Source organism: Carcharodon carcharias, chromosome 17 (assembly GCF_017639515.1).
Source record: "Carcharodon carcharias isolate sCarCar2 chromosome 17, sCarCar2.pri, whole genome shotgun sequence".
NCBI lineage: Eukaryota > Metazoa > Chordata > Chondrichthyes > Lamniformes > Lamnidae > Carcharodon > Carcharodon carcharias.
In genome coordinates this window covers 30,585,619-30,607,270 of record NC_054483.1, presented here as the reverse complement: position 1 = coordinate 30,607,270, position 21,652 = coordinate 30,585,619, and the positions used below count along the sequence as shown (strand labels likewise).

The 21,652-nt window shown below is 45.2% G+C and overlaps 1 protein-coding gene across 1 annotated transcript in view; it reads left to right on the top strand.

Moving 5' to 3' along the window:
* Positions 1-555: 555 nt before the first annotated feature.
* The window catches only part of LOC121289624 (calcium-activated potassium channel subunit alpha-1-like), a 109,264-nt gene continuing 88,167 nt past the window's right edge, over positions 556-21,652 (top strand). Inside the window, exons 1-7 of the mRNA XM_041209255.1 lie at positions 556-704; positions 1,273-1,363; positions 2,233-2,344; positions 14,705-14,780; positions 16,294-16,369; positions 17,245-17,415; positions 20,256-20,347. Of these exons, the coding sequence (XP_041065189.1) occupies positions 556-704; positions 1,273-1,363; positions 2,233-2,344; positions 14,705-14,780; positions 16,294-16,369; positions 17,245-17,415; positions 20,256-20,347 (767 nt within the window). The remainder of the gene's footprint in view (positions 705-1,272; positions 1,364-2,232; positions 2,345-14,704; positions 14,781-16,293; positions 16,370-17,244; positions 17,416-20,255; positions 20,348-21,652) is intronic.

Below are 21,652 nucleotides of genomic sequence, written 5' to 3'. Positions count from 1 at the left end.
CATGCACTCTTACTCACACACACACACACACACTAACACACACACTCTTAATCACACACAGAAACATACACACACAAACACACACAAACAAACACACACACACATTCACACACACTTACACAGAAACACACAAACACTCATACACACACAGACACACACACAAACACACACAAACACACACACACTCACTCACACACACAAACACACACACACTCTCACACACACAGTCGCACACATACACACACAAACTCTCACACACACACACAAACACACACTCCCATACGCTTACACACACTCTCACATACACACACTCACAGTCACACACAGTCACTCATATACACACTCACTCTCACACACTCACACTCACACACACACACACACTTACTCACATACATACACACTCTCACACACACACTCACACACACTCTCAGACACACACACACTAACACACAGTTGGATTGGATATTCCCTCAAACAGCACTGACGTTCCTACCATGTGAAGGCTGCAGTGTCAGGACAAGGTGCCAAACATTTGTCCAACTCCTGCCATAATAGATGGCTGCAGTACAAGCTTTCCAATTCATTGCATTCAAACGAAAGGTTCCCATCTCACCACCCATTTCAGAGCACTGCTCGAAGGACAAAATGAATGTGCTCAGTTACCAGCCGGAGGGACACCTGCTGGACTCAGGTAGCCAGCTCCTGTTGGAAATGGATGTCTCTATTTTAATGAGGCCCCGTTGACAGCTTTAGGAGCCCAATATCATTTTGGAATCAGTTGGCTGCAAAGCAGTGCAGGTGGACCAAACAGGAAGTGGCCAGTTTGGCATCAGTTAGTGAAGGCCAGAAGTGGCTCTCTTGCCTGATTCCTTGGGGAATTTTAAACTTTCCTCAACTTAAAGCCCTTGTTCTTGGGTGCACAGCTTAAACATTCCAAGGCCAAAATATGATGCTTTGTTGGCCCACCCATCCTGATCTTCACTGCTGCCTTTAAGATGACACCATATGAACCAACTTCCTAAATGGGCTTTGCCCTGGCAGTTAGGAACAGGAAATACTCTCAAATTCTCCTCCCCCTTTTTAAGAAACTAACAAATCCTCACTCCCGTGGCAAGGAAGCTGAGATCAAGAGCTTGCGATGTAGCTGTACGCTTCGTGTAACTCTCCTTGGTGCAGGGAAAAGGGGGATTCCCCTCCTTAGGGGAGAAGGGAGTGGGTTTCTGAGGGAGATCCATGATCTGATGAATTGAATTTACTGTTCCCTTTCTACAGGAGTAATGAAAACATCCAAGTGGCTTTGAACAGTCTACAAACAGTTGATCTGTGCTTTAACGTGTTCTTTTTATTTTACTTCGGACTGCGTGTAAGTAATTTTCTTTTGTTGAATTTCTAGTGTAAATTGGTCTCATTTCACTGCACTTCTGCCTCTGAAAGGAAAGACTCACATTTCTACACAGTAGTGCCTTTCTCCATCTCAGGATGCTCCAAAGCACCTGAGAGCAATAAAGTCTCTTCTGAAGTGTAGTCAATGTTGTAATGTAGGAAACATGGCAGCCAATTTCTACACAGGAAGATCCCACAATAAGCAATCCGACAATCTGCTTCATTGACGTTGGTGGAGGGATAATAGTATTGGCCAGTGCAACAGGGGGAACTCATTTTTTTTTCAAATAATGCCATGGACCTTTTGTGCCCGGGTAAGAGAGCAGACAGAACTGCAGTTTAATGCCTCATTTAAAGGCAGTACCTCTGACAACACAGCACTCCCTCAGTACTGCACTGAGAGAGTCAATTTTGATTTTTATGCTCTAGTCTGCAGTGGGACTTGACCCCACAACATTTGAACCCAGAGGTGAGAGGGCTGGCCATTGAGTCATGGCTGACGCACACACTTCTAAATCCCACTCAGGGAGTATAAAGTCCAGGTTGACCTTCCCAGTGTACCAGTGGCTCAATTGTAAAATTCTCACCCTTGATTTCAATTTCCTTCATAACCTCACCCCTTCCCTACCTCCTCCAGCCCTCCAACTTTCTGAAATACCTTGGCTCTGCCACTGTGTCCCCGGTTTTCATCACTCAGGCATTGTCAGCCGCCTCTGGACCCTAAGCAAAGGTGTAGGCGGGGGTGGGCATGGGCATTAATGTACATTCCTTCCCCTAATTACTGGAGAAGTGTGAGTTGTGAGGAGACCAGGGCCTGAAGCTGACCTGCATCTTCTATCTACTCAACAGTTCGTCGCAGCTGAAGACAAGCTTCGGTTCTGGTATGAGCTCAGCTCCATTGTAGACTTCTTCACCATCCCTCCAGTTATCGTCTCACTCTATTTCCACAAGGACTGTATTGGTGAGTGTGCAAATGGCATTATTGCTTCCCTTTTGCTAACTCTCTTCTTGGGCAGTCAACATCATATTTAAAATATCTGAGTTGTCTTCTCTGCAGCAAAACATCTCCCAGCGACTTCCTGACACCGAGGATTGTTGCTACAAACTTAGATAAACTTTGGTGGGATATTCTGCAATCTCTAGCATCTTGCTGTGGACATGCTGGGAATTCTGCAAAGCAGGCCTGGAGTGGTGAAGCGGATTGCTGCCATCTTCTCCTTATTTTGTGACATTCCTGGAGGCTCGATGGTCTGCTCAGTATTTGGATTGTCATAGCAACATCACGCTCCCCTCTTCTGATTGGAGCCATTGGCGGCACAGGTATTATGCCATGTGGTAAGACCTCCTAGCATACCGACCACTGGAGGTGCTGACCCTACCAGGCAGCTGTCATAGCAACCGGGGTGGCAAGGCCGCAGGTCTCAAGCTGACATCTCCCACCACAGCAAATTCTGAAAGGAAGTTCAATAAATCTGGTCAGTTGTGCGTTTAGCATCACAAACTGTTAGATGGTTTCTGCGGGAGTTGGGGGGCGGGGGGGGGGAGGTTGCTGTAGTCACTGGACCAGTAATCCACAGGCCAAGGCTAATGCTCTGGGGACACGAGGTCACAGCCTGCCACAGCAGCTGAGGGGCTCATAGCTCTGGGATAAGAAGCAAGTCTTGGCAATAGTGACATGAAACCATTTTCAGTTGTCGTTGTGACCCATCTAGTTCACTAATGCCCTTTAGGGAAGGAAATCTGCTATCCTTAACTGGTCTGGCCTACGTGTGACTCCAGATCCACAGCAATGTAGTTGACTCTTAACTGCCCTCTGAAATTGCCCAGCAAGCCAACCAGCTGTATCACACCACTATGAAGTCTAAAGGGAACGAAACTGAACGGACCACCCCGCATTGATCTAGGCACCGGAAACAACGGCAATCTCAGCCCTGTCGATCCTGTAAAGTCCTCCTTACTAGCTCGTGCCAAAATTGGGAGAGCTGTTCCACAGACTAGACAAAGAACAGCCTTACATAGTCACACTCACAGAATCATATCCCAGACACCACCATCATCATCCCTGGCTATGTCCTGTCCCACCAGCAGGACAAACCCACAGAAGTGGCGGCACAGTGGTATACAGTTGCAAGGGAGTTGCCCTGGGAATTGTTTAAAGTTCATTCCTGAGATGTGGGTGTCACTGGCTGGGCCAGCATTTATTGCCCATACATAATTGCCCTTGAGAAGGTGGTGGTGAGGCTGGCTTCTTGAACCACTGCAGTCCACGGTGCTGTTAGGGAGGGAGTTCCAGGATTTTGACCCAGCGACAGTGAAGGAACGGCGATATATTTCCAAGCTGGGATGGTGTGTGACTTGGAGGGGAACTTCCAGGTGGTGGTGTCCCCATCTATCTGCTGCCCTGGTCCTTCTAGGTGGTAGTGATCGTGGGTTTGGAAGGTGGTGTCGAAGGAGCCTTGGTGAATTCCAGCACTGCCTCTTGTAGATGGTACACACTGCTGGCACTGTGCGTCGGTGGTGGAGGGAGTGAATGTTTGTGGATGGGCTGCCAGTCAAGTGGGCTGCTTTGTCCAGAATCGTTGTTGTTTCCGGTGCCTAGACCAATGCAGGGTGATCCGCCTGGTTTTGTTCCTTTAGACTTCGTAGAGGTGTGATACAGCTGGTTGGCTTGCTAGGCAATTTCAGAGGGCAGTTAAGAGTCAACTACATTGCTGTGGATCTGGGGTCACACGTAGGCCAGACCAGGTAAGGACGGCAGATTTCCTTCCCTAAAGGGCATTTGTGAACCAGATGGGTCGCTACGATAACCGAAAATGGTTTCATGTCACTATTACCGAGATTGGGGCAAAACCTTTACCTCGGCAGGTGGGCGGGTACCCAATCCGCTCGAGCTTAAAATGACACGTGTTGACGTTGGGCGAGGGTCCCAACATCAACATGCAATATTTCAGTCGGTGGGCGCATGTGCGTCTGCCAATGATTAATAGGCCTGTTAAGGCCATTAAATAATCAATGAACTTACCTTTTTCGTTGCCTGTCCAACCTTATGGTTGACGGGCAGGTGAAAAGGCCAAGTGGCTTTTGCACTTCTTAGGAAAGCTCATCCACGCTGGGTGAGCCTTAATTGGCCCGCCAGCGTGAAATCACCTTCCGGCCTGGTTGGTGGGGGTCAGTCAGCTATCCAACCACCCCCACCAAGCCCACCCGACAAGGGCTAAATTCTGCCCTTGCTTTTTATCCCAGAGTTATGAATTGAACTTAAAGCCCCCCAGCTGCCATGGCAGGATGTGAACTCGTGTCCCCAGAGCATTAGCCTTGGCCTGTGGATTACTGGTCCAGTAACTACACCACCCTCCCCCCCCCACTCCCCCAACTCCCGCAGAAACCATCCAACAGTTTCTGTTGCTTCTTGAGTGTTGTGGGAGCTGCACTCATCCAGGCAAGTGGGGAGTATTCCATCACACTCCTGACTTGTGCCTTGTAGATGGTGGACAGGCTGTGGGGAGTCAGGAGGTGAGTTAGTCATCGCAGGTTTCCCAGCCTCTGTCCTGCTCTTGCAACCACAGTATTTATATGGCTAGTCCAGTTCAGTTTCTGGTCAACGGTAACCCCCAGGATGTTGACAGTGGGGGATTCAGCAATGGTAATGTCATTGAACATCAAGAGGCAAGGGTTAGATTTTCTCTTGTTCGAGTTGGTCATTCCTTGGCATTTGTGTGGTGCGAATGTTACTTGCCATTTGTCATCCCAAGCCTGGATATTGTCCAGGGTCTTGCTGCATTTGGACGTGGGCTGCTTCAGTATCTGAGGAGTCGCGAATGATGCTGAACATTGTGCAATCATCAGCGAACATCCCCACTTCTCACCTTACGATGGAAGGAAGGTCATTGATGAAGCAGCTGAAGATGGTTGGGCCCCAGGACACTACCCTGAGGAACTCCTGCAGTGATTTCCTGGAGCTGAGATGATTGACTTCTAACAACCACAATCATCTTCCTTTGTGCTAGGTATGACTCCAACCAGTGGAGACGTTTCCCCCTGATTCCCATTGACTCCAGTTTTTCTAGGGCTCCTTGATACCACACTCGGTCAAATGCTGCCTTGATGTCAAGGGCAGTCACTCTCACCTCACCTCGGGAGTTCAGCTCTTCTGTCCATGTTTGTAATGAGGTCAGGAGCTGAGTGGCCCTGGCGGCACCCAAACTGAGCAAGTGCCGCTTGATAGCACTATTGCTGACCCCTTCATGACCTTACTGATGTTTGAGAGTAGACTGATGGGGCGATAGTTGGCTGGGTTGAATTTGTCCTGCTTTTTGAGTACAGGACACCCGTGGGAAATTTTCCACATAGCCGGGTGAGTGCCAGTGTTGGAGCTGTACTGGAACAGCTTGGCTAAGGTGCAGCAATTTCTGGAGTCCTCAACATTGAATCTGGACCCCATGAATCACATGGCATCAGGTCAAACATGGGCAAGGAAACCTCCTGCTGATTATCACGTACCACCCTCCCTCAGCTGATGAATCAGTGCTCCTCCATGTTGAACATCACTTGGAGGAAGCACTGAGGGTGGCAAGGGCGCAGAGAGCACTCTGGGGGACTTCAATGTCCATCACCAAGAGTGGCTCAGTAACACCACTACTGACCGAGCTGGCCGAGTCCTAAATGACATAGCTGCTAGACTGGGTCTGCGGCAGGTGGTGAGGGAACCAATAAGAGGGAAAAACATACTTGACCTCATCCTCACCAATCTGCCTGCTGCAGATGCATCTGTCCATGACAGTATCGGTAGGAGTGACCACTACACAGTCCTTGCGAAGACGAAGTCCCACCTTCACATTTAGGATAAACTCCATCATGTTGCATGGCACTACCACCGTGCTAAGTGGGATAGATTTTGAACAGATAGAGCAACTTAAAACAGGACAAAAATGAGGCATTGTGGGCCATCAACATCAGCAGTATTGTGTATAACCATCATCTGTAAACTCACGGCCCCACATATCCTCCACCCTACCATTGCCACCAAGCTGGGGAGATCAACCCTGGTTCAATGAAGAGTGCAGGAGGGCATGCCAGGAGTAGCACCAGGTGTACCTAAAAATGAAGTGTCAATCTGCTGAAGCTACAACACAGGAATAATTATATTCCAAACAGCGGAAGCAGCATGCAATAGACAGAGTTAAGCAATCCCACAACCTACGGATCAGATCTAAGCAGTCCTGCCACATCCAGTTGTAAATGGTGGTGGACAATTAAACAACTCATTGGAGGAGGAGGCTCCACAAATATCCCCATCCTCAATGATGGGGAGCCCAGCACATCAGTGTAAAAGACAAGGCTGAAGCATTTCAAGAATCTTCAGCCAGAAGTGCTGAGTTGATGATCCATCTCAGCCTCTTCCTGAGATTCCCAACATCACAGATTCCAACAATATTCTTGGAGACTTGTGCTCCAGAACTAGCTGCGCTGTTTGAACAAGCTTGCCTAGCCAAGCTGTTCCAGTACAACTACAATACTGGTATTTACCCGGTATGCCCTGTCCACAACAAGCTGGACAAATCCAACCCGGCCAATTACTGCCCCATCAGTCTACTCCCCATCATCAGCAAAGTGTGAATGGTTGGAATCATACCTAGCACAAAGAAAAATAGTTGTGGTTGTTGGAGGTCAATCATCTCAGTCCCAGAATATCACTGAAGGAGTTAGTCAGGGTAGTGTCCTTGGCCCAACCATCTTCAGCTGCTTCGTCAATGACTTCCCTCCATCATCAGGCCAGAAGTGAGGAGGTTCGCTGATGATTGCACAATGTTCAGCACCATTCACGACTCCTCAGAAACTGAAGCAGTCCGTGTCCATAGGAATAAAGACCTGGACAACATTCAGGCTTGGGCTGACAAGTGGCAAGCAACATTCATGTCACCCAGTTGCCTAAGTGCCAGGCAATGACTATCTCCAATAAGAGAGCATCTAGCCATCTTCCCAACAGCATCACCATTGCTGAATCTCCCATTATCATTATGATCCCAACTGATATTAATACTGGGCAAGTCAAATCCCAGAGTGAAACTTGGCTTGATAAATCCTAACTTTTCGTTTAGAAATCGTGAAGGTAAGTCACCTTCCCCGATAATCTTATGCCCCGTTGTTAATCAAGATTCTATTTAGCTCTGCCTTAGAAATATTCAAAGACCCTGTTTCCACTGCCTTTTGAGGAAGAGAATTCCAAAGATTCCTGACCATCTGAGAGAAAACATTTCACCTCATATCTGTCTTAAAAAAGCAACCCCTTATTTTTAATGACTGACCCCTAGTTCTAGATTCTCCCACAAGAGGAAACATCCTCTCCACATCCACCCTGTCAAGACCCCTCAGGATCTTAAAGGTTTCAATCATGTCGCCTCTTACTCTTCTAAACTCCAGTGGATTCTGGACAGCCTAGTCTGTCCAACCTTTCCTCATAAAACAACCTGCCTATTCCAGGTATTAGTCTGGTAAACCTTCTTTGAACTGCTTCCAATGTATTTATATCTTTCCTTAAATAAGGAGACCAGTACTGAACGCAATACTCCAGATGTGGTCTCACCAGTGTCTGTGCAACTGAAGCATAACCTCCCTACTTTCTATTCAATTCCCCTTACAATAAACAAAAATATTCTTTTAGCTTTTCTAATTACTTACTGTGCCTGCATACCAGCCTTTTGTGATTCATGCACGAGGACACCCAGATCCCTCTGCATCTCCGAGTTCTCACATTTAAATAATATGCTTTTTTTTTATTCTTCCTGCCAAAATGGACAATTTTACATTTGCCCACGTTATACTCCATTTGCCAAGATCTTTACCCACTCACTTATCCTATCTATATTTCTTTGTAGCCTCCTTACATCCTCTTCACAGCTTATTTTCCTAACTATCTTTGTGTCATCAGCAAATTTCGCAACCAAACCTTCGGTCCCTTCATCCAAGTCATTTATATAAATTGTAAAAAGTTGAGACCCCAGCCCTGATCCCTGTGGCAACCATTCGTCATATCCTGCCAACCAGAAAAAGATCCATTTATGCCAACTCTCTGTTTCCTGTTAGCTAGCCAATTTTCAATGCATGCCAATATGTTACCCCCTACACCATGAACTTTTATTTCCCACAATAACATTTGATGCGGCACCTTATCAAACACCTTCTGGGAATCTAAGTACAGAACATCCACTGGTTCCCTTTAATCCACTGCAAATGTGACTCATTCAAAGAAATCCAATAAATTGGTTAAACATGATTTCCCTTTCACAAAATCATGTTGACTCTGCCTGATTACCTTGAACTTATCCAAGTGCCCTGCTTGTTAACTTCTTTAATAATAGCTTCTAACATTTCCCCTATTACAGATGTTAAGCTAACTGACTCATAGTTTCCCACTCTCTGTCTCCCTCTTTTTTTGAATAAAGGAGTTACATTCACTATTTTCCAATATAATGGGACCTTCCCCAAATCTAGAGAATTTTGGAAAATCTAAACCAACACATCAACTATTAGCCACATCTTTTAAGACCCTCCTAGGAGAAGTCCATCTTGAGGATTTGCCAGCCCACAGCTCCAATAATTTGCTAATTACCATTTCCCTGGTGATTGTAATTTTCCCGAGTTCCTCCCTCCATTCCAATTTCTCTATACTGAAGACTGATTCAAAATACCTGTTCAATTCATCTGCCATCTCCTTATTTTCCATTATTAACTCCCCAGGCTCACTCTCTATAGGACAAATGCTCACTTTGTTCAATCTTTTCTTATTTAAATATCTGTAAAAACTCTTACTATTCATCTTTATGTTTCATGCTAGCTCTCTCTCGAACTTTATTTTTTCCTGTCCTTATTAATCTTTTTGTCACTCCTTGCTGTTCTTTATCTTCCGTCCAATCTTCTGACCTGCCATCATTCTGCGCAATTATATGCTTTTTCTTTAAGTTTGATACTGGCTTTAACTTTTTAGATAACTATGGATGGTGGGTGCTCCCCTTGCAATTTTTTTTCTCATTCAAATGTATCTTATCTATGTATTCTGAAATATCCCTTTAAATGTTTGCCACTGCATCTCTGTTGATCTATCCCTTAACCTCATTTGCAAGTTCACTTTAGTTAGCTCTGCTTTTATACCCTCATAATTGTCCTTATTTAAGTTTAAAACACTGGTCTTGGACCCATTCTTCTCGCCCTCAAACTGAATGTAAAATTCAATCATATTATTATTGCTGCTACCTAGAAGCACCTTAACTATGAGGTCATTGATTAATCCTACATTGTTGCACAATACCAACTCTAGCATAGCTTGCTGTCTGGTTGGCTCCAGAATGTGCTCTTCTAAGAAACTATCCTGAAAACATTCTTTAAACTCCTCTTCTAGGCTATCTTTGCCCCTCTGATTTTTCCAATCTATATGTATATTTAAAATCCTCCATGATTATTGCTGTATCTTTCCGACAAACCTCCCTTATCTCTTCCTATATACTCTGTCCTACCTTGTAATTATAATTAAGGGGCCTGTACACCGCTCCCACAAGTGACGTCTTGCCTTTATCATTTCTCATCTCTACCCAAACCGTTTCTACAACATGGTTTCCTGATCATAGGTCATCCTTCTCTAATGTGTTAATACTATTATTAATTAACAGAGCCATATTTCCCTCCACATTTTCTGAGCTTCCTGTCCTTCCTAAATGTCATGTACCCTTCAATATTCAGGTCCCAATCTATCAGGGCTCAGTAATGGCTATCAGATTGAACTTATTTATTTCTATTTGCGCTATCAGTTCATCTGTTTTTCTTCGAATGCCACATGCATTCAGATACAGAAGCATTAGTTTTGTCATTTCCAAATTTGTTTATTTATTTTAACTCCCTCTCCACTTCCCCTGTTATGTGGCTTGCGAGGACATTGGCCCCAGCATGGTTCAATTAATTTCTGTAATCTTATTTGTCCTCTGTCAATTTGCATGTGGCTCAGGTAATAATACAGAAATTGTTACCTTTGAGGTTCTGCTTCTTAATTTGGTGCTTAGCTTCCCATACTGATAATGCATAACCGCTTTCCTTAATTTGGTGCTTAGCTTCCCATACTGATAATGCATACCCGCTTTCCTTGTTCTGCCAATGTTGTTGGTACCCACATGGACCACGACAACTAGATGCTCCATCTCCCACTGTAAATTCCTCTCCAGCCCTGATCAAATGTCCCAAATCCTGGCACCGGGCAGACAACACAGCCTTCTGGACTCTTGCTCTATGCTGCAGAGAACAGTGTCAATCCCCCTCACTATACTGTCCCCGATGACCACAACATTCCTTTTTGCTCTCCCCACTTGAATGGCTTCCTGTACCACATTGCCATAGTTAGTCAGCTCATCCACTCTGCAGCCCTCACTCCCATCCAAACAAGTGAGAGAACCTCAAACCTGTTGGACAATAGCACAGGCTCAAACTCCTGGCCTCTGGGTCCCCTTATGTGTCTCATTCACAGTCACTGCCTCCTTTCCCTGGCCACCTTCCAAATCAGAACACCCGATCCTAAGGGGTGTGACCACCACCTGGTACAAAGTGTCCTGGTAACTCTCCCCCTCTCTGATGTGATACAGTGTCTGCAGCTTAGCCTCCAGCTCAATGACTGAGCCGAAGCTCCTTAAGGTGCAGACACGTTTGCCCTGGATCACACTGACATACTGGAGCTCCCACAGGCTGCAGCCATTGGCACATCACCTGTCCTGCCATATTTATGCATTTGAATTAACTACTTAATTATTATATTCAATTACTTATTTTCTTATATGTATTTTATTAATCTTGCCACAAATGCCTGTAGTATTTGAAACCTTAGGAATAGAAAGATGTTAACCACTTACCAGATACTCACCAAACAGCTAGCTTCTTCCCCTGTAGTAGAGCAAGAAGCAATTCCTGCAGGTTAAAAATGTTAGAAAAAGCAAAGGAGCACCTCCATCGCCTCCTCACCAATTTCCCTCAACTCACCAAACTCGTAGAACTTCACTGAGGTTGCACTCTGTTCAGGTCAAACTCTCAATACAAACACAAGAAGATGCTTCAAATTCAGTGTTCCCTTACCCCAGAAATATCTTTACAGACACATGAACCAATGAAGAGTTACCACGAGCTTGACACTAAGACTTGCAAATGGTTTTTTTCCAGTGAATTCCTGAGCATTCACTCGATGCTTTTCATCCAACTTGTATCTTTCCCCAAGACACCCAAAAATCTCTCTCTAAACTCATTATTTCTTTACTGCAGAGAGAACACAGTCTCCAGGAGCACCTCTACTGAACTGATCACTTTACTGAGTTCTATAACTGACTATTCAGTTATTTGCTATCCCAATAGCCTTGTAGTTTTACTGATGTATGTAAATGCATTGGAAGCAATTCAGAGAAGGTTAAAGTGGCTAATACCTGGAATAAGTAGGTTGTCTTATGAGGACAGATTGGACAGGTTCGGCTTGTATCCGCTGGAGTTTAGAAGAGTAAGAGGTGACTTAATTGAAACCTTTAAGATCCTGAGGGGTCTTCACAGGGTGGATGTGGAGAGGATTTTTCCCCTTGTGGGAGAATCTAGGACTAGGAGTCACAGTTTAAAAATAAGGGGTCACTCATTTAAGGCATAGATGAGGAGAATTTATTTCTCTCAAAGGCTTGCGAGTCTTTGGAACTCTCTTCCTCAAAAAGGCAATGGAAGCAGAGGCTTTGAATATTTTTAAGGCAGAGGTAGATAGCTTCTTGATAAGCAAGGGGGTGAAAGGTTATCGGAATAGGCAGGAATGTGAAATTGAGGTTACAATCAGATCAGCTACGATTTTATTGAATGGAGGTGCAGGCTCGAGGGGCTGAGTGGCCACCTCCTGCTCTTAGTACATATGTTTATGTTTACTTCCCAAAGAAATCAAAATCCTTGTCTTCTTCTTCTTCTGACACATACTGAACACTCTATGATTGATGCAACCAAAGCAGATTCCATGGATTTCTGAACAACCCACCCAGACATTTGTCACATTGTAAGCCAACAATCTCACTGAAATTTGGTCTTTCTCACGAGGGTTTCCAATCTCCACATTTGAAGACTTGCCTTGGAATTCCCACTTGGGCAGCTTCAACAATGGCTTACCTCACAGGGTTTCAATCTTCCGAGATTCCTTTCTCCTGGATTTTCAAGCATCATCTTCCAAGCACAATTTCAGGTCTTTGGTCGTGCCAAGCAGAACACCACTGCTCCAAAGGGGTACCTTTGTCACAACAACTGGCAGCACAGAATCACCGACCTTTGGCTGCCTTCTCAAATCTTCAGGGCTCCTCTCAATCCCACGCCATGTCCAAGTATGCTCCTTGCAGCTCTCTCTTTAACTCAGAGCCTATTTCTCTGCTCCATTGTTTTACTTCACTCAATGGGACCTATTTATGTCCCCTGTCTTTATCTTTTAACTGGGACTTGTTGGGACTTCTCCCTGTCCCCTTCCTGTGTCCTGCTCCCTGGGACACCAACAAGGTAATGTCACTCGGTATCAGGTCAGCCGGCCTGCCTCTTTGCACTGTTTTCTCTTTTCCATTCTGCGCAAGGGTGTAGGGCCGGTCCCCGAGATGAAGACCGAAGAAAAACTCGATTTGCTCATGTCGGCCATTTCCCAGCTGGCTCATGCACAGGAGGCCCGAGGTTTGTCGGGAACTGGAGTGAACTAAAGAAGGTGAGTTTAGATTTCATCATATTATCAACATTCTGGGGGTTACCATTGACCAGAAACTGAACTGGACTAGCCATTTAAATAGCGTGGCTGCAAGAGCAGGTCAGAGGCTAGGAATCTTGCGGCAATTAACTCATCTCCTGACTCCCCAAAGCCTGTCCACCATCTACAAGTCACAAGTCAGGAGTGTGATGGAATACTCCCCACTTGCCTGGATGAGTGCAGCTCTCACAACACTCAAGAAGCTCGACACCATCCAGGACAAAGCAGCCCTGCTTGATTGGCACCACATCCACAAACTTTCACTTCCTCCACCATTGATGCACAGTGGCAGCAGTGTGTACCATCTACAAGATGCATTGCAGGAACTCACCAAGGCTCCTTAGACAGCACGACCACTACCACCTGGAAGGACAAGGGCAGCAGATAGATGGGAACACCACCACCTGGAAGTTCCCCTCCAAGCCACACACCTTCCTGACTTTGAAATATATTGCTTTTCCCTCACTGTCACTGGGTTTCAATCCTGGAATTCCATTTCTAACAGCACTGTGGGTGTACCTACAGCACATGGACTGCAGCAGTTCAAGAAGGCAGCTCACCACCACCTTCTCAAATAAATACTGGCCCAGTCAGCGAAGTCCACATCCCATGAACATATTAAAAAAATGTTTCTACCGAGGTTCTGAACCATCTAATTTTGCGCAGGATCCCACCCAACCAGATCAACCCAGGATCCCATCCAACCAGATCACCCCAGGATCCCACCTAACCAGTTCGCCATAGGATCCCACCCAACCAGATTTGGCCTTCATAGTGAGGGGATTCGAGCACAGGAGCAGGGATGTCTTGTTGCAATTATACAGGGCCTTGGTGAGACCACACTTGGAATATTGTGTGCAATTTTGGTCTCCTTATCTGAGGAAGGATGTTCTTGCTATAGGGGAAGTGCAGAAAAGGTTTATCAGACTGATTCCTGGGATGGCGGGACTGACATATGGATTATATTCGCTGGAGTTCAGAAGAACGAGGGGGGATCTCATAGAAACCTATAAAATTCTAAGAGGACTAGACAGGGTAGATGCAGGAAGGATGTTCCCAATGGTGGGGGAGTCCAGAACCAGGGGTCACAGTCTGAGGATATGGGTAGACCATTTATGACTGAGATGAGGAGAAATGTCTTCACCCAGAGAGTGGTGAGCCTGTGGAATTCGTTACCACAGAAAGTAGTTGAGGCCAAAACATTGTATGTTTTCAAGAAGGTGTTCGAAAGAGCTCTTGGGGCAAAAGGATCAAAGGATATGGAGAGAAAGCGGGAGCAGGCTATTGAGTTGGATGATCAGCCATGATCATATTGAATGGCGGAGCAGGCTCGAGGGGCCGAATGGCATACTCCTGCTCCTAGTTTCTGTGTTTCTACAAACCAGTATCCCACTCAACCAGATCACCCAGGATCCTACCCCACCAGATTAGCCCAGGCTGCCATCCAATGAGCTTTACCCTGACTGGCACCTCAACCTTCGAAACACAAGGGAAACCTGGCAGGCATATATGAGCATATTGAGGTGATTTTTTTTTTGTTTTTGTTTCCAGGCTTGAGGTTCATGAGGTCTCTCCGCCTGTTGCAATTGCCTGAAATACTGCAATATTTAAGGATCCTGAAGAGAAAGTAAGTTATGCTGTGACTGGTCAAGTTGATGCAATCAGCTTTGTAAAGTGATGCCATCCACAGAGTGGTTTGCCAGAGGATGTCGAGTGCTGATCACAGGTACATCATGAAGAGTTCTTACTTTGTCTTTACAGCCACTTTTCATGGTGGCCCAAGAGGGCTGACTGACTGCTCGCTCGAGATCTCCACATGCCAAATCTTTTCTTAAAGGGGCTGGAATACAAAGGGAAGGAAATAATACCCTGAGCAGACCACATATCTGGGCACTACCCCTCAGGCAGGATATATAATTGGAGGGGGTGTAGCGCAGATTCACCAGAATGAATCTGGGGCTTGGGAGTGTAACGGAATGCGGACCGGTTGCAATGCCCAGACTTGTTTTCCCTGCAGTAAAGGAAATACAGAGGTATCTGCTTGTGGTGTTTTAACACATTGAAAGGATTCAGTAGAATAGCTAGAGTGGATTGATTTCTTCCAGTGATGGAGTCAAGAACGTGGGGGCACAATTTTAAAATAAGAGCTAGGCCATTCTGGAGGAAAATCAGGAAGCGCTTCTTCACAAAGCTGGGAGAGGAACTCTGGAACTCTCTTCCTCCATAAGGCTGTAAGTCAACTGGAGCTTGCAAGTCTGAGATTGATGGATGTTTACTGGGTGACGGTGTTAAGCAAGGTGGATAAATGAAGCTCAGGTACCGGTCAGACATGAATGCGTGAACAAAATTCCAATTTGACATCTAAAAGATGGCACAGCATTCTCTCAGCCAAGATTATATTGTTGGAATGGGGTTTAAACTTCTGACCTTCCAACCCAGAGGCAAGAGTGATATCCAATGAGCCAAACTGTGTGCAGCTCTGGAACCCGCTTTTTGGAAGGATATGATTGCACTAGAGAGAATGCAGAGGAGATTTACCAGGATGTTGCCTGGGCTGGAGAGTTTTAGTTATGAGGAGAGATTGGATAGACTGGGGTTATTTTCCCTGGAGCAGAGGAGATTGAGGGGGGGACATGATTGAGGTGTATAAAATTATGAGGGGCATAGATAGGGTAGACAGGAAGAAACTTTTCTCCTTGGTGGAGCGATCATTAACTAGGGGGCATTGATTTAAGGTAAGGGGCAGGAGGTTTAGAGGGGATATGAGGAAGAATTTTTTCACCCAGATGGTGGTGGGAATCTGGAACTCACTACCTGAAAGGGTGGTAGAGGCAGAAACCCTCATAACACTTAGGAAGTATTTGGATGTGCATGGCATACAAGGCTATGGGTCTAGTGCTGGAAAATGGGATTAGAATAGTTAGGTACTTGTTTGACTGGCACAGACTCAATGGGCTGAAGGGCCTTTTTCTGTGCTGTAGACCTCTATGGCTCTATGACAAACCAGCTTTGGTTCAAGTTTTAAATCTTGGGTATTCTGGAGGAGAAAGGGAGACATCTGACAGAGTAAGCAGACAAGAATAATGCCATATTTCTGCTACACACCAGCCCAACTTATTTTTCAATCTTTAATTTTGCAGTACAAAAATCAAATTGGCAAGTTTGCTGTCTGTGTTTCTGGGCACGTGGTTTACAGCTGCTGGTTTCATACACACGGTAAGTTCATAGCATGTTCTTTACTGCCTCCAACTAAAGTGCATCTAGTCATTTTAACATGAGTTTTGTGCCCTATGGGTTTTTGGGAACAAGACTTTCCTTATTAAAAGCAGCAAAAGCACTTTGTGTTTAAATGTAGAAAGAGGTTCAGTGATGCTTACAGTCATGAGGAAATTAGATTCTCAGCCAAAGAAGGAGAGATTAGGAAACTGTTACCAAACAACTCGTCAAAGAGATTGCTTTTAGGAATAGATCTTAAAGGAGGAGAGAGTGAGAGGTGAAGAAGCTTAATAAAGGAATTCCAGAGCATGTTGCCGAGGCTGCCAGTGGTGAGACCATAGGAACTGGAGTTTCTGAAGTTTCTGGGATCAGAGATTTTTGGGCGGGTTGGTGGATGGGATAGGCTGTTGGACTGGAGTAAGGCCATGAAGGATTTGAACACAAGACATTGGGGGAGCGCTGGCCAGTGAAGTGGGATGATGAATGAGTGGGCTAGGTGTAGGGTATGATTTGGCAGCAATGGAAACTCTTCAAGCACTTGCAGTTTATTCAGTAGCTTTGTGCTGCTCAGGAAGACTGTAGGTTTGATTCTATACTTTCCACTTTCTATGACAATAAGCCCATGCTCAGCCTGTGCACCATTTAAACTGGCTGCTTGGACTGGTGGACTGAGTGTTGTAGTTAACAGAGGAATAGTGAGGAAGGAGGACATTTTAAAAGACCTGACAATGTTGTGAACAATCTTATTTGCTTCCAAGACTGCACCTTTGTTATAACAGTTCTGTTATGGTAATCTTTCACCTGGGCCCATCAGAGTTCAGTGAAGAAACTCCTTGCATGACTGTGTCATTAATTGTCACATTCTCTGTTTTTAGATTGAAAATTCAGGAGATCCCTGGTTAGAAACACATAATGGACAAACCTTAACCTATTGGCAGTGCGTCTATTTACTTATGGTCACCATGTCAACTGTTGGATATGGTGACTTAACTGCCAGGACCACTGTTGGCCAGGTCTTCATGGTATTCTTTATCATCTTGGGCTTGGTAAATTCATTGCTTTATTTTATTCTGTCTGTCAATGTCTTTATAGGGTAGGTTATCTTCTTCCCTCCCACATCTCATTTGCGCCTTTTGAATCCAGCACTGATTAATGGGAACCATAGTCTCCTTCCTGCCCAAGGGAGCAACTGTCACTAAAGTTGGCACCACATTATCCTTAGTTAGCCTCCTCATGCCTCTTCCCCTCTCAGTTTCGCACCCTTTCCAGTCACTACCCCCCAGCATTGCTGTTCCCTCCTTCTTGCCTGCAGGCAGTTACCATGTGAAATGACACCTTTCCAAACCTAGGCAAGATTGATGACCAGTTTAAGTCAATCTTGTCCACTTTCAGACTTCACTTTGTCCGATGGATGGAAGGGGCCAACTTTGTCCGGGTGCCTTCCTAATGGGAAAGCCTCACCTGTGCACCATGGTCATTGGGTACCACAGCCGCTATTTTGCATATTTTGATGTTGCTATACACTATGAAGGTGTTACATCCTTTAACTTTGTGAGATATTATTGGGGAAGGTTGATTCAATGCATATTTACATTGAATAAGGTATCTAGTTGAGAGATCCAGACCTAACAACCTGCCTGTTCCTTGGGTATTTTTTGGATACTATGGAGCCTACAAAGGTGCCAATACAGTGGGCACGCATGATGATGTGGCAGATGATATGTGCCAGGCAGACCAAATCCATGAGGGAAACTTGGTCACGCTATCACAATGGTTTTGCAATTTGTATTTATTATAAGATGTGTGCACTGAATTCAGAAGTAATAAGTCTACCAAGGCCTTTAGGGATTTTAAAAATTAAATTGAAATATTTATTAACAAAATAAAAGATGTCAAACACATGCATAAGACTACAATTACTATTATAATAACTCCTAAAATTCCCAATTAACCTGATTCCCAGTTACACTCTGTTTAAGGCAATGGTGCACAATAGATTTTAGATTTAAAACAAACTCAGCAAGTTAACACAACACCCTCGATGGTGGAATTCCAAATGGCTTTCCCCTTATTTCAGTTCCATTAGATGGCAGACTCATGCACAAATGCTGGAGGCTTCATTAAGGTTATTTCACACACTCCTGTTAGATCTCACATGGCTTTCTCACACATAACCTTTAATTTTCCTTTATATATGTTTCTCTCTTTTTAATATGTAAATTGTCCCATATGTCTTTGAAGCTGTATCTTTCTCACAATATAAAAACTTTCATGGTGCCAATATTGCCAGTAACCTTTGTGAAAAATAAACACATTCCTTAGCCTTGCTTATCTGGCTAGTTGTAACAGACAAAGATCCCTTTGAAATCCAAATATCCTTTAATTTATCTAAAAATGCAAATTCCCTTCACAGCTTACATGCTAAGCCATGTTTACTCATTAGCATGTCAAGCACCTATCTTCTTTTGATGATTTAAAGCTTGCAGTCTGCTTGAGTAAATAATGTATTAAATCACATGCAGACCCAATTATACTTATCCCCATAAACCTACTTCACAATAAACCAGAAAAATATTATGGAACAACTATGTTAGCTTCATGACACACATTACCGGCCAGAAGTGCGCCAAGTAGTAAATATTTTTTAAATGATCAATTCATTTCTGTAGGACTGAAATTTGAAAATATTTTTATTCCATTCACATTCATGTTACATTCAGGCACTTTCAAAATGTTATTTCAGTGTTTGGAGTCTTAAAAGTACTGTTTAAGAAGGCTGGACTGAAGATGTGAATAACTGATGATGTGTTGTATTTGGATAAGATAGCTGGACTGGGCAGGTACATTTAAAGTCAAGGGAAATCTGTTCCAGTGTGGGGCCAGCAATCCTTCCACAACCCATTGTGGATTTTTGGAGGTCCCACTGCTTCACTCGGCTGGGTACTAATCTCACCCAGTATGCTACAGCATTCAAGTCAGGCGCTCCGCTCAAAGTGCAGCCAGGAAGGGTAAGAGTGGTCCTCCTAAGCGGGTCATTCCTCCCTTCTCCTTCCCCAATCACTAATTCTCTGCTCCTTTCTGCCTCTGGCCACCAGATCCCCCATTCTCCCTGTCTGCTGTTCACTCCACCAAACTGCACACTGCTCCCCTCCCCAAGTCACTGACCAATGCACCATTCTCGGCCAAACCTAGTGATTGCACTCCCCTGCGGGAGAAACGTCTTTATCCAAAGAGCGATGAGAAAGTGGATAAATAGCACAGATGCCTTTCAGGGGAAGTTAGATAAATACAGAAGGAGGAAAAGGGTATGTGGTTATGTGCTGTTAGACTGTGAAGAAAAGAGATGGGAGGAGGCTCGTGTGGAATAGAATCACCAGCATTGACCTGCTGGTTTGAACGGCCTGATCTTGTGCTGTAGGCTCAATGTAATCTGAATGTTGAATTATGAATTCAAGTCTCACTCGAGAAACTGGAGCATAAAAAACTCGACCAACATGCCTGTGTAATACTGAGAGAATTGCTCTGTCGGAGGTGCTGGGGAGCAGTTATCCCTGGTGTCCGGGCCAACGCTTATCCCTGAATGAACACAACAAAACAGATTATCTGGTCATTATTGTGTTGCTATTTGTGGAAGCTTGTGTGCACATTGGCTGCTAAGTTTCTTGCATTACAACAGTGAATATACTTCAGAACTACTTTCTTGGCAGTAGAGTGCTTTGGGATCTCCTTCGGCCGAGAAAGGCACTATAGAAATGTAAGTCTTTCTTTAATTCTCTGAAAAATGCTCATGATAATACTCTGGTTTATATGTGGCAAAGTCAAAGAAATGGTTGTCGGTTTTGAAGTGAAAGTGTGTTAACATTTGAAAACTTGTTAACTCTGACAGGCCTTGTTTGCAAGTCATGTCCCTGAGATTATAGAAATTATTGGGAGCCATCGGAAATACACTGGTAGTTACAGACGATTCATGGGGAAAAAGTGAGTATTCTCCATCTCTTTCTCCAATCACTTTCCCACTGGGGTAGGTTCTCTGATTAATATTTGCCAGATATCTCAGCAAACTTTCTGTGAGTCATTGAGATCAGGATGGATCTTAGGGAGGGCCCAGGGTCTCAGTGCCATTGGACCACTGGGAAAACAGAGGGCAGAATTTTGCCCTTGATGGGCGGGCGGGCCCCATCGGGCCCCATCGGGCATCTGATCGCCGCCACCGAAATGGGCCCCGCCGCCATTTTGAATGGGCGGGCCAATCAAGGCCCACCTAGCGGGCTGACCGATGGGGAGCGCTATGCACTCCCTGTGCAGAGTTGGGGGGGGGGGGAGGGAGGGATTCCCCAACTGTCAGAGTGCGCACTTTCACGCATGCGCACGATAGAGCGCACAGCTCCCTGAGACTAAGTGCAGCCTCAGGGAGAGCGCTGACAGTGTTTGAAAGTTTAAAAATAGAAAAATAAAAAAATTATTAACATGTCTCCCTCCTCTGACAATGCCACACGAGATGGGACATGTTAGTAAATATCACAGAAACTTTATTAAAGATATTTAAAACCGACATGGAAACTCATCCCGCCGGTGGATGAGCTTTCATGCCTTTTCTCCTTCCCGATGAGGCTCTTGGCCTGCCCGCCAGCCTTAAGGTTGGACGGACAGGGTCTTTGATTGTTTTCACTACCCTGTCAATGGCCAATTGAGGCCATTGACAGGTCGGCGGGTGCACAGCTGATTGCGCTGCGCCCCCGCCTTCCTGAAGATTTAAATGGGGCAGGATGATGTCGGGGGTCCCCCCCCCACCCAATGTCATCCCACGTCGGAGAGCAGACCCCTCCCCCCCCCCCCAACTCGCCGACGGAAAAATTCTGCCCAGAAGGTCAGTCAGGACTCCTGCTCCTGCTGACTGTCCAAGGATTCCTGCCGGTCAGTGTGTGTCCAGACGAGGAAGGTGTGACCCAGCATGACCAAACTTTTCACATAGGATGTCACACAGGCAAAAGTCTGGATCAAACTTGCATCTGATTGGCTGAGATTTTGTACACCTAAACCAATGGCAAATCACAACTGAGAATAGGAGAAGTTGCCACTGGAAGGTCAGAGGTGAGTGGCACTCGTTGAAAGTTGTTAAACAATTAGCATTAACACAAGGGACTCAAATTTCCTCACCCTTTTGCTCAGACTCTTGTTTCTCAAACCACCACTTCAACTATCTCCACGACAAGTTTCCCCCAGTCGACAGTTGCAAGCCTTGACTGGGACTAGGTACAAACTCAGCACAACTGACAGAATGAG